Genomic DNA, 13,512 nt, shown 5'->3' on the forward strand with positions numbered 1-13,512 from the left:
ACTCTCTAGTCAACTGCTGTCATTGTGTCATATCATCAGATACCCAGGGCTGCTGATCCTTGAGTTGTCCACAGAATCACAGCGTTTTCTAGTATTGAAAGACATGAATCACGGTGCCTTCATTTCAACTGTGAGGCATGAAGTAATTTCCCAAATCTACAACCTTAAGATGTGGTGCAATAAGAACCAGATTAAAGTTCTCTTGATTTACAACCATGTTCACTCCATCACTTTTATTCCTAAAACACTCACACACTCACTCCTGGAAGCAGTTCTCTTGTAGCATGAGAAATGAATGCCCTTACAAGGCTCAAACTTGTGAACACACTTACCAGCACAGAGCTGGTTTACAATAGGGTCCCAATTAAAGTGTTTCACATATAACTGGATCAAACCTTTCAAGTACTAAATTAAAATAATCCTCTAGAGAAGGAAATTCTGGTTGAGAAGAAGACCTTCATACAGAATCTCTGAGTAGCAACTGATGATGCTGCTTAACTCAGATGCTGATTGGTTCTCCAACATGAGATTACCCAATCCAGGAACAAGGAAATCAGTAGCGGCCTCACTGTAACTTGAAATGTGGATAGAGGAGGGTCATATTTCTTCCCGAGTGAGACTTCCCTGGTGCTCTGACACCTGATCCTGTCCTGTTCTCCAGCATAGCTTGTCTGAGGCTCCCTGGAGGCTCCTGCATGGCAGCGCTGACGGTGACACTGATGGTGATGAGCTCCCCACTGGCTTTGGCTGGGGACACCCGACGTAAGTGTACATTGTGGGTGCTGAGGTACTATGGGGTGGGGAAAATAGGGATTTTTGTTAACATTGTACCCAGGCCATGTCCATTAACAATTTGTGATGTTTTCTTCAGAGATTCCCCATCTTTATCATTGGATCCCAAATTATTTCTACCACCAAAGGAGCTTGGCTACTTGCCCTCTCCATGGGAGTTGCGTAAGGGGCCATGATACAGGCCATTTCTTCTCAAATTTCCACCAAGAAAAGCTTTGGTGGAAATTTGGTAGAAAAAAACATTTCTTCGGGGTCTTTAGAGGATTTAGAAATAAAGATGCTAAAATAAATTCTCCGTACAGCACTGCCCTTTATCATGTTGACTTATGTCACACAAAAGGAGGGTTTCTTTTGAAAATTTTGTGGGAGTCAAGGAAATTCAAGTGGTCTGTCCTAGATGATTCTGTGTTACATCCTCCACAAGACCTTTGGTGTTGACCCCTCTTCCTCATATGTGAGGATGTACCCGGGGGTCTCCCCAGTATCTCCTTTCTTTTCTTTCTGAACTCCAATGTTTATAAATCCTGTATCCCTGGAGTGTATGTAGGTTCTCTGACAAAAGTGATACTTAGCGCACTTACTTTCTTATGGGGAAACATCCCTGGGGCTGAAGCTGACATCTTCAATAGTTGGAGTCACCCTGCATATAAAGAGCATTTATGAGGTATTCTTTGATGCCTAAAGAACTTAAGGCATCCTCTGAAAACCTGACCCAGGTTAGTTTTTTATGAATCTTTTTTAAACTTTCTGTACTAGTTTCTCTTCCATCTCCTACATGCTCTTAACTAGGCATGGCAAGAAGAGACTCAACTAATTAGGAAAAATTATATGAAATTCTATTTTTGTAAGTCAAAAATGGTCAAATATCAGAAATTTCATGTGTGGGGTTATAGAGAGAATGTGGACATTGTTCACATCTCTTAGGACTGAAAGTCAATGAGCAAGTCCTGGGAACTCATTGTCTTACTGGGGTCTTGCCCTAAATTTCATAGGTACACCCTTCATGCCCTCAGTTTTCATAATTAGTCATGTCTGCTTACCTCCTCCTCTAGTTTCTCTCTATTTTTTCCCAAGATATGTTGCCAGCATTTTCATAACTCTCTTAAGGTTACACAGACCCTTAGCATTATGAGATCCATTGAAATATATATATATATATATATATATATATATATATATATATATATATATATTTGAGACAGGTCCTGGCTCTGTCACCCAGGCTGTAGTGTACGTGTGTGATCTAGACTCACTGCATCCTCTTCCTTTAAGGCTCAAGCTATTCTCTCTCCTCAGCCTCCACAGTAGCAAAGACTACAGGCAGGCAACCACGCCCAGCTCATTTTTGTAATTTTGGTAAACACGAAATTTTGCCATGTTGCCCAGGCAGGCCTTAAGCTCCTGGACTCAAGCAATCGTCCTGCATTGGACTCCCAATGTGCTAGAATTATAGGTGTGGGCTGCCTAGCCCAAGCAAAAAGAGATGAATCTTAATCACAAAAGTTTAGACTGGGCACAATGGCTCACATCTGTAATCCCAGCGCTTTGGGAAGCTGAGGCTGGCAGATCATGAGGTCAAGAGATCAAGATAATCATGGCTAGCATGGTGAAACCCCATTTCTACTAAAATCACAAAAATTAGCTGGACATGGTGACCTGTGCCTGTAATCCCAGCTATTCAGGAGACTGAGGCAGGAGAATCACTTGAACCCAGGAGATGGACCTTGCAGTGAGCCAAGATTGTGCCACTGCACTACAGCCTGGCAACAGAGTCAAATGCCATCTCAAAAGAAAAAAAAATTCTTTTTTCTTGAATCACTGTTTCTCTATCTGTGAATTCTTCTACCAAATAGAAAGAGGAGAAAGAAGAAGTTTGCCTGTATTTCTCACAGGGAAGAGAAGGGTTAGAGTGTGACATTAAAATGAAAGAGTGCTGGAGCTTCAGCCCCTTCTTGCTCTCCAGGATCCCCACAGTGATCAGTTCCCAGAACCCTGGTTTATTCATGTAAATCACACTTATTTTTCTCAGTGGCAACTATTTACTAAGCTCCTCTCTAGTTTCAGATCATTCTATTTGATTAAGACAGAGAGAGTCCCTACTCTCAAGGAAGTTACACAACAGTACAGGAGACAGACAGACAATAATAACCCACTAAGCATTTAACAAAGAAGAAACTGTTAGAGAAAAGACATCACATTTGTGAAAAAGAGATAACTGGGGCCGGGCGCGGTAGCTCAAGCCTGTAATCTCAGCACTTTGGGAGGCCGAGGTGAGTGGATCACAAGGTCAAGAGATCGAGACCATCCTGGTCAACATGGCGAAACCCCGTCTCTACTAAAAATACAAAAAATTGGCTGGGCATGGTGGCGCATGCCTGTAATCCCAGCTACTCAGGAGGCTGAGGCAGGAGAATTGCCCGAACCCAGGAGGCGGAGGTTGCGGTGAGCCGAGATCGCGCCATTGCACTCCAGCCTGGGTAACAAGAGTGAAACCCCGTCTCAAAAAAAAAAAAAAAAAAAAAAAAAAAAGAGATAATTGGATTCACCCAACGTTAGTTCATATGTTTAGGGAGCTCTACCTGAGCTCATTTTCATTTTCATTCATTTTGCATTTTATCATTTTAGTTCTATATGTCTATCACAGCATGTGTTGAAGAACACAAGGAAGTATTAAATCACTCCTTCTGAGGTTTCACTAGCAAGTTGGGCTAGGGTTGCCACATAAAACACAGGTTCTTAGTTGAATCTGAATTTCAGATACACAACCATAATTTTTTGGCAATCATGATTTCACTAAGCATCCTCTGGTTTTATTTGCCAAATCTATCAAAACTAAGAGGGACATATGAGCATGGATTACAGGGCTAACCATGTAAGACACAGTGACAGCGCCTTCACACATTTATTTGTTAAGTTTATCTCTGTAAAGAAAGTGCTTAGATAATTTAAGAATAAAAACATACACATTGTTTGATCCAGAGTGCACTCCTCTCTGCCAGATATCTAAAGGCCAAAGGGAGTTTTGTGAAGAGGGTCTTACTCAAAGTCTGGGGACCTGCTCATTTTTTTGTAAACTGTCTGTATGAGAATGTCATTTTCTTGGTTTCTCCCTTTCTGAGGGGACTTGACTACAAAAGGAGAGTTCTACATCCAGACAAGGCTGGTAATTTCAATCCTACTAATGTTGTTTGGAGTGGCAGGCTGAAATAAATTAGTTAGTTGGGAAATTAAACAAGAATAAAATAGCTGTGCTTGTGATTCATTACTACAGATAATTAGTGGACCAGTGACAGAGAAACTAAGAAAGAAGATGATATGAAAGATAAATGATAAGATTTCATTACTGATTGGTAAGGCAAGGAAATCAATAAATCTTGGTTCTCAACAAGTTCATTTTTGGGAGAGATAGTACTGTAATGCGTTCAGAATTTTATAAACCATTCATTTTATGTAGGACCAAGATTTTCAATGGTTATTTTTCAGTGTAATTCTCAGCTGCTCCATGACTAATAGTGGCTTATTCAACACAGATGTTTTCAGACGGTCACACCCATGATTCCTACCCAGGCATAGTTTGCCCCCCTCCAATCCCTCCCATCACCCTTGGGGAATGTGTGGCAATGTTTGGAACAATTTTTGGTGTCAGAACAGGGGTTTCGTCTGATATTTAATGAGTAGAAGTCAGGGGCACTGCTATAGAACCGGCTGTGTTCACAGCAGCCTCCGTCACCAGCAAAGAATCATCTGTTCCAAAATGTCAACAGTTCTGAGGCTGAGCGCACTGGTTCACACTGTGCTCTTCCTGAAAATCCTAGACTCACATCTTCTATACACTCACCGCCCCATTCAGTTCTTTATGGTTTATTTTTGCTTGTTTCACTATAAAAAAAACTAGACAGTTGCATAAATTCAACCAGTTTCCTGTTGAATCGGTTTATCAGGGCAAGTTCAATACCTTCATATTTATTTTTCCCCTTATGCAGTATTTTTCACCATTTTCATTAGTTGTTGGGCATCACTGTCTCTATTAACTTTTCACAACTTGCCCCCTTCTAAGTCACAAACAGCGATGCTGCTGCAATTAGTTTTCACTACGATGCCTCAGATTTCCGTAGTGATTCCACATTTGATATTATTCACAGTGTAAGGCTCCTTGTTGGCACAAGGTCGTCACTAAGGAAGTGCTCACAGGGTGAACGCGGTGAGGGCTGTTGAAGGAACGGGCGAAGCCTGCGGGATGAGGGAAGGGGCGGAGAGTGTGTCTGGGCGGAGGCTCCCAGGGGGCGGCGGCGCGGGCTGCGGGGCGGGGCGGATCCTCCTCCAGCTCCTGCTCGGAGGTCTCCGGAACAGGCTGGAGGCAGGAGGGGCCCAAAGACTTGGGATCAGAGGAGATTTTCCCTCCCGGTTCCCCAGCCCCCGTCCGCCTCAGGAAGACGGAGGATGAGCCCCTGGGCTGCCGGGCCGGGGTTGCGGGTGGGGCCGGTCAGGGTTCCCAGAGCCCGCACCCCGCCCAGGGAGCCCCGATGGCGGCGTCGCTGTCGGTGTCTGTCCCGGAGGCCGCCGCTGTGACCGGATCCTCCGTGTCCCCACAGCTCGTTTCTTGAAGCAGGTTAAGCATGAGTGTCATCACTTCAAAGGGATGGAGCGGTTCCTGTTCAGACACATCTATAACCAGGAGGAGTATGTGCGCTTCGACAGCGACGTGGGGGAGTTCCGGGCGGTGACGGAGCTGGGGCGGCCTGACGCGGAGTCCTGGAACAGCCAGGAGGACATCCTGGAGCAGATGCGGGCCGAGGTGGACAAGTGCAGATTCAACTACGGAGTTTTAGAGAGGTTCCTGGTGCCGCAGAGAGGTGAGCGCGCGGGGCGGGGCCTCCCTGTGAGCTGTCAGTCAGAGAGAGACAGAGACTGAGAGAGACAGAGAGAGACTCAGGGAGAGACTGAGCGAGACCGAGAGAGACCAAGACAGAGACTGACAGAGACTGAGAGACACTGAGAGACTGAGACTCAGAGAGACTCAGAGAGAAACAGAGAGAGAGAGAGAGCGGGCGCCATCTGTGAGCACATAGAGTCCTCTCCATCCTGAGCAGGGAGCTCCGAGGGCACAGGTGTGTGTGTAGAGTGTGGATTTGTGTGTGAGGCTGTTGTGGGAGGGGAGGCAGGAGGGGGCTTCTTCCTGTCCTGGAGGCCTCTGTGGGGAGGTGACATGGGAGGTGGCTGCAGGGGCTGGAGAGGGAGGAGACCTGGATTGTCCTGGGTCCTTAGAGATGCAGGAAGGGAAATGTGAGGTGTGTGTGGCTGGGTGAGGGTTCAGGGGAGGAGAGCTGAGGGTGTGGGAGGTTTGGGGTAGTGTGAGAAGGCCAGTTCCAGACTGTCCCTGCACACACCCTTCATGCAGCCTCTGAAATCAAAGTGTGCGGTGTTTGTTTGCAAAAGCATCAGATCAATTTCTAGAGAAACTGAGGAGACCACTGAGGCACCTCTGAAACTTTCTTAGGTCTAAATTTTTTACTATTTTTTGTTTCCTTAGTGTGTATATTTTTACATAGTTGAAATGACTGTGAAACTATCTTGTTGAATAAAGTTTTAACACATTTTTACTGGCTGGGCACGGTGGGTCAGCCTGTAATCCCAGCAGTTTGCGAGGCTGAGGCTCATGGATCACAAGCTAAAAAGATCGAGACCATCCTGGCCAACACAGTGAAACCCCGTCTCTACTAAAAATACAAAAATTAGCTGGGCGTAGTGGCGTGCCTTTAGTCCCTGCTACTCGGGAGACTAAGGCAGGAGAAGCGCTTGAACCCAGGAGTCGGAGACTGAGGTTAGCCAAGATTGCACCACTGCACTCCAGCCTCAGCGACAGAGTGGAAAAAAAAAAAAAAGAAAAAAACATTGTTACTGTTTTATTCTAATGCTAATACTTTTCTAGTAATTACATTTTTTTTTTTTTTTTAATGGAGTCTCTGTCACCAGGCAGGAGTGCAGTGGCACAATCTTGGGTCACTGCAACCTCCGCCTCCCAGGTTCAAGGGATTCTCCTGCCTCAGTCTCACGAGTAGCTGGCACTACAGACGCGCGCCACCACGCCCAGCTAGATTAATATTTTTACGAGAGACAGGGTTTCACCATGTTGGCCAAGGGTTCTCAAATTCCTGACCTCCTGATCTGCTGGCCTCGGTCTCCTAAAGTGCTGGGATTACAGGTGTGAGCCACCGCTCCAGCCTTATTCTAATAGCTGTGACACAACTTACCTCCCTTTCCCTTTGGTGACCTTTATTTTGACACTCACCAAAACTGAAAACTATGTTTCCGGTTAATTTTTAATTTATATATTTGTAATTTGTAATTCTTTTGAATTATTTTGACCTATTCATTGCTGGATTATAGTGATTGCTCTAAGAATTCCCTGTTGTATTTGGGAGGTAATGGACAATGATCTGTTATCTGTTATCTCCAGGGCTTAGTATTTTTCTTAGCGATTGTCTGGGTTCTTTGTAATGTAAGACTAGTAACACTTTAATGATATTTGATTCAGCATTTTCTCCATTTTGTGGTTTGTATGTTGATTTTCAAAATTGTTTTCCATCTTAAGAATTTGAACATTTTTATTTAATAAAACATATTGCAAAATTTGTATTAATGATTCACAATCCATCTTAAATCTACCTTTTTGTAGTATTGTTATCTCCAGGTTTATGCTTCTTTCTTAAAAAATAAAAATATTTATTGAGAGTCTGCTAGTGTCAGGATTTTCCTAGGCACAGGCACCCCAACTAATGAGTCCCAGACCCTGCCTTGACCCAAATGTCATTCTGGAAAGAAAAATCACTTTACAATGACAGGTCTCTAATAGTTATGCTTGTTTTGCACGGGAGATGCATTGATCAGCTACATGTAAATGTAAGAGCTTTCAAACCTAAAACGACTTTCCTTCATCCGTCTCACTGCTTTAGGACTCATGCTTTTCTAGGAACTTAAAGATTTGGAGAATCATTTTTGTCTGTCTCACCTTTCCAGGTGCCCAACCATTTCTGTGGTGTTCTAAGGTGTGAGTGCATGGCGGAAGGATTTCTAAACATTCATCCTCGGTTTCCTCATGTACCTTACTCTGTCCCTTTATATACCAACATTGCTTTAAATCATATTTTTTTCTCCAGGTATACAAGGCTGATAAACAGGTGCCAAGTGAAGCACCCAAGTGTGGTGAGCCCTCTCACAGTGGAATGGAGTGAGAACCTTTCTGACCTCATAATTGAAGGCTGTCTTTAGACATTGTTTTATACACTGATGTGCATTAACCCCATAAAACCCCAAGAGATGAATTACTATAATTATTCTCCATTATAGGTGAGAAAGTTGAGACACAGAAGAATTGAAAAACTCTTCCAGAATCAACCAGTAAAAGGCCTTGGATTTGGACCAGGCAACCTGGCTCGGAACTGAGCTTTAATTAATACCATCAGTATTTTGAAAGATGTGTAAACACTTTGACAATGCATGCCAATTTAAGCTATGAAGAACCAAACACCATTTTTCACAACATCTCTCAAATCTAATGAGTCCCCACTATAAAGATTAAATTCCGGGCTGATGTCACTGTGAGGCCACGTGGCTGCTGTGCTGGAGGCCTGGTCAAGGCCAGAGCCTGGGTTTACAGAGAAGCAACAAACAGCCAAACAAGGAGACTCGCTCTGTCCTCCTGACTCAGTCCCTCTCCCTTTTGTTCTCCTAGTCCAACCTAAGGTGACTGTGTATCCTGCAAAGACCCAGCCCCTGCAGCACCACAACCTCCTGGTCTGCTCTGTGAGTGGGTTCTATCCAGGCAGCATTGAAGTCAGGTGGTTCCGGAACGACCAGGAAGAGAAGGCTGGGGTGGTGTCCACAGGCCTGATCCAGAATGGAGACTGGACCTTCCAGACCCTGGTGATGCTGGAAACAGTTCCTCAGAGTGGAGAGGTTTACACCTGCCAAGTGGAGCACCCAAGCGTGATGAGCCCTATCACAGTGCAATGGAGTGAGCAGCTTTCTGACTTCATGAATTTCTCACCCTCCGAGAAGGGGACCTGCTAATCCCTGAGTGTCAGGATTCTCTTCTTCCACATCAGATTTTCATTTGCTCCATGTTCCAATCTCCATCAGCACAGGTCACTGGGAGGAGCCCTGTAATAGTTTCTAGAAACACCTGCACCCCATGGGAAGCAGTCATGCCTGCCAGGCAGGAGAGGCTGTTCCTTTTTTAAACCTCCGCATGATGTCACAGACAGGGTCACCTTCTCTGAGTTCCAGGCCCTGCGCCGAGACTGTGCTTCTGGTGCTGTTGCTGTGAGTTGTTTGCTGTGATCTGAGAAGAGCGAACTGTAGGGGCCTTCTTGACATGAGGGGAGTCCAACCTCAGCTCTGCCTTTATGAGCTCTGTCACTCTAGAGAAAATACTTAACCTCACTGAGTCTCAGGCTTTCTGTTGATCAGGTGGTGAAGTCAGGCCTTACATCAAAGCTGTTATATTTGAATGGGTTTGATGCCTGAACCTTCTAACTGTTCAGTGTGATTTGAAAACACTTTTTTCTCCAGAAATGGCCAGTTATTTTAGTTCTTACAGGGCAGCCTTCTTCCCCATGTTCAAAGCTCTGAATCTCAGGATCTCAATTCAAGAGGTTCAATTTGGGGTAAAAATCACTAAACCTGGCTTCCTCTCTCAGGAGCACAGTCTGAATCTGCACAGAGAAAGATGCTGAGTGGAGTCGGGGGCTTTGTGCTGGGCCTGCTCTTCCTTGGGGCAGGGCTGTTCATCTACTTCAGGAATCAGAAAGGTGAGGAGTCTTTGGTAGCTGGCTCTCTCCATAGGCTTTTCTGGAGGAGAAAATATGGATTTGCTCAGGATAGTTCTCAGCATATATGGACCTGGACAAGTCTTTCTTTCCCCAAATGACCTTCAATGTCCTGCAAATCCAGAAATCATCAGGACGTGGTCACTATGTGAAAGCATAATAGCTAGTGGCCTGCAGAGTTATGAGGAAGATTAACAAGCAGGGGTCCTTGGTTTGAGATCCTGGAGTAAATTAAAGAAGAGTCACTACATCTAATGCAATTACACTGGATCCTGTGACAGATACTTCATGCTTTGAGGGTCACTTGGTCTGTTTCTGCTCCTCTCTACCCTGGTTGCTGTAGGTTGTGGTGTTAGATAAATCTCAAGTGGAAGATCTAGGGCTGGGACATTGTGTTGGAGGACACTATTTGCTTCTACATCTTTTAAGTGTTTATGTTTTTCTCTTTTTCCCAGGACATTCTGGACTTCAGCCAACAGGTAATACCTTTTATCCTCTTTTAGAAACAGTTTCCCTAGAATGGTGGTAGAGGTGATAAGGAAAAGATTTTGGATCCAAATTTCTGATCATACAATTTACACCAAAACTCCTCCTCTTCACTTAGAAAAGGCCTGTGCTCTGCAGGCATTGGCTCAGGAAGACTTAGGAACTTGTTTTTCTTCCTGTAGTGCTCTCATCTGAGTCCTCGAAAGAGGGGAAAAGAAGCTGTTTGTAGAGCCAAGTCTGAACACAACACTTTCCTCTGTCTCTGCAGGACTCCTGAGCTGAAGGGAAGATGACCACATTCCAGGAAGAACCTTCTGCCCCAGCTTTGCAGGATGAAAAGCTTTCCTGCTTGGCTCTTATTCTTCCACAAGAGAGAGCTTTCTCAGGACCTGGTTGCTGCTGGTTCAGCAACTCTGCAGAAATGTCCTCCCTTGTGGCTTCCTCAGCTCCTGCCCTTGGCCTGAAGTCCAAGCATTGATGGCATTTCCTCATCTTCAACTTTTATGTTACACTTTACCTGACCCTTCATGCCTGCCATGCATCTGTACTCACTCTGTGCCACAAACACACTACATTATTAAATATTTCTCAAACATGGAGTTAAAAATTGTGTGGTCTATTTGGCTCCAAGTAAAAAAATATATATAAAGAAGAGGAAAGGCCGAGCTCGGTGACTCAGACCTGTAATCTCAGTGCTTTGGGAGGCTGATGCGGGTAGAAATTGAGATCAGAATATTGAGACCATCTTGGCCAATATGTTGAAACCCTGTCTCTACTAAAAATACAAAAATAGCTGGGTATGGTGGCACATCCCTGTAATCCCAGCTACTCAGAATGCTAAGGCAGGAGAATTACTTCAACCAGGGAGTCAGACTTTGCACTGTGCCAAGATGGCCCAGCTATACTCAAGCCTGGTGACAAAGTGAGACTCAGTCTCAAAAAATAAAAAAAGAAAGAATAAAGAAAAAGAGAAGATTATTTCCTAGTAGAATAATGGTTTTCATGTATATGTTATAAGTATGTGAGGTGATGTGTTTGTTAAATAGCTTGATTTAGACATTGCATACTATAAGCATATATCAAAACTTCATGCTGTACAACATGAAGATACTATCCAGCTTTTACCTGTCAATTAAAAGAGTAAACTCAACGTTTAAAAAGGCAATACTTGAAAACTGAGAACAAACTATAATAACTGAAATGAACGTGGCAAACATGAGATGAGAAACCAGCCAGCAAGTCCATCAGAACTTTTTCTTAACTGTGTCCACCATATTGTGTATTTATAAGTTAGCACATTTTCATTTCAGAGCCTTCAATATATAATCTTCTCAAAGGACTTGTACAGATTTCAGAGAAAGACAAATTTAGAAGATGGAAGGTTATTCATTGTGTTCTGAAAATCAGTTTCAAATGTGTCCAATCTAAAAGTACATAATCCATTCAAAAGATTATTTCAAAATAATAATGATTAGAGCATAATTTCTCTACTGTCAGAGACAATTGTTACTTTATTTTCAATCAAGCTTAATGTTTTTTTCTGCACATAAATTACCAAGACCTAATGCTATTATCACCAGTATTTTATGCATATTTTATTTTTAGTTATATGTTACTTGTACATACACAGCAATACAAGTACATATAAATTCTATAGGAATATATTAAGCTGATAATTATGTCTGTTCTGTTTGATCCCAGAGTTGCAACCAATAGACCTTGTTCCCTAAGTTGAGGATATGATTTGTCTCATTTTACATGAGACTTGTGGTGTGGAATTATAAGGTAGAACTAAAATGTGTGGGATGAATATTTCAACGAAGATGCGTTCTGCTGCTAATAGCAGGAAATCCGATCTTGCGGGTTTTATTTTTCTTTAACCCATTATCTCACGTAGCTGATAGAGCTAAGGTTGCTCAACTCAGCAGGTCGATGGCATCACCAGTGATCCTGGAACTTCATAGCTCATCTCTCTATAACACACAGCATGTCAGCTTTCCTCAGATGGCAGGAGGACCCCTGCAGCACATTTAGGTTTCTTATTCTTTCGTAGCAACTCCCAAAGGCAGGAAAAGGATACTACTTTTTCCTTTGTGCCTTTATAAGGAGCAACTAAACTGTCTCCGGAGTGTTCCCTGTACCCACTTTCTCACACATTGGAATGACCGTGGGATCACACGGGCTCAGACAAGCCAGATTCAACCTTTGTAGAGTTGGCCTGATGCACAGAAAAGAAAAGGAGCAAAATCACAAATTTTTAAAAAATAAATAAATGGTGGATGGAGTAGGAGAGATTGATTTCAGGGTAGGAAAATGATAGATCGTGGTACTATCAGGTTTTTAGTATCTGTAGTTACATTTTACATGAAGGCCTAGAAACTCCTGACAGGCATCCTCAATTCAGGGTTTTGGGTGCATATATATACATATACGAGAGAGTATTAAATTTCAGTCATTAACTCAACTTACAATAAAATAAAAAAGCAAGCAGAAAGGATTGTTTTTAGAACTCAATTAAGTATGCTGACATGTTATTTTATGAGGTAAATACATTTTCCAGAAAAATTTTTGAAAAAAAGAAATGACTAGCTCTATAAAGTCTAAAATATACTATATATTTTCTAAAATATGCTATGAATTTTTAAGAACAAATGCACTGTTACTGATATTTATTAAATTAAATGTACTAGTAAAACAGAGTCTAGAATTAGAAACAGAAGGGGTTGAGATTCAGTTTCAGGTTTTGGTAACTTGTATTCCAAGCTCATTTCTTTCACTAAATGGATGCTGAAAAAATAACAATTGAAACATAAATAGAAGACATAAAATTACAAAGACAGATGTTATTTCTATCATCGTCATCATCACTGTATCTGAAGGGAAACAGATTTTCTTAACCCTTATGTGTTGCTGATGGGAGTGTGTGATTTTACAAACACCTGGACATTTGGCAATTTCTTAAAAAGTTAATTGTATGTGGCTGAGCATGGTGGCTCATGCCTGTAGTCTCAGCACTTTGGGAGGCCAAGGCAGGTAGAACAGGAGGTCAGGATATCGAGACCATCCTTACCAACATGATGAAACCCCGTCTTTACTAAAAACACAAAAATTATCAGGGCATGGTGAATGCATCTGTGGTCACAGCTATTCAGGAGGCTGAGGCAGAAGAATCACTTGAACCCAAGAGGGGTGAGGGTTGCAGTGAGTGAAGATGGTGCCGCTGCACTCCATCCTGGTGACAGAGGGAGACTCCCTCTCAAAAAAAAAAAATGCCTAAAATATATTTGCCATATGACCCAGCAATTTCACTCCTTGGAGTCTACCTAAGAGATATAAAAACATATTTCCTCATAAAGACGTGTTCAAGTGTTCAGAATAGCCTTCGCCATAGTTGGCCCAAACTGAG

General features: G+C 42.9%; 1 protein-coding gene across 2 annotated transcripts; it reads left to right on the forward strand.

Annotated features, from left to right (window-relative positions):
• Positions 1–553: 553 nt before the first annotated feature.
• LOC141584346 (HLA class II histocompatibility antigen, DRB1 beta chain-like) lies at positions 554–10,713 on the forward strand. 2 transcript variants are annotated; one of them, XM_074398217.1, is made up of 6 exons: positions 554–762; positions 5,385–5,645; positions 8,525–8,806; positions 9,492–9,602; positions 10,076–10,099; positions 10,375–10,713. In XM_074398217.1, exons 1-6 carry the CDS (start codon positions 696–698, stop codon positions 10,386–10,388), a joined length of 759 nt encoding a protein of 252 aa, XP_074254318.1. In that variant the 5' UTR covers positions 554–695; the 3' UTR covers positions 10,389–10,713. The 2 variants fall into 2 exon arrangements, with proteins under 2 accessions (XP_074254318.1, XP_074254319.1); XM_074398218.1 differs by having other exon boundaries at positions 5,430–5,645.
• Positions 10,714–13,512: the final 2,799 nt, after the last annotated feature.

The sequence above is a fragment of the Saimiri boliviensis genome, chromosome 4 (genome assembly GCF_048565385.1).
Source record: "Saimiri boliviensis isolate mSaiBol1 chromosome 4, mSaiBol1.pri, whole genome shotgun sequence".
NCBI lineage: Eukaryota > Metazoa > Chordata > Mammalia > Primates > Cebidae > Saimiri > Saimiri boliviensis.

Bases quoted from the DNA above. Each gene is read 5' to 3' on its own strand.
- LOC141584346 (XM_074398217.1), top strand. From the start codon at position 696: ATGGCAGCGCTGACGGTGACACTGATGGTGATGAGCTCCCCACTGGCT. The intron at 763-5,384 runs GTAAGTGTACAT...GTGTCCCCACAG, and splicing joins TTTGGCTGGGGACACCCGAC to CTCGTTTCTTGAAGCAGGTT. The intron at 8,807-9,491 runs GTGAGCAGCTTT...TTCCTCTCTCAG, and splicing joins CCCTATCACAGTGCAATGGA to GAGCACAGTCTGAATCTGCA.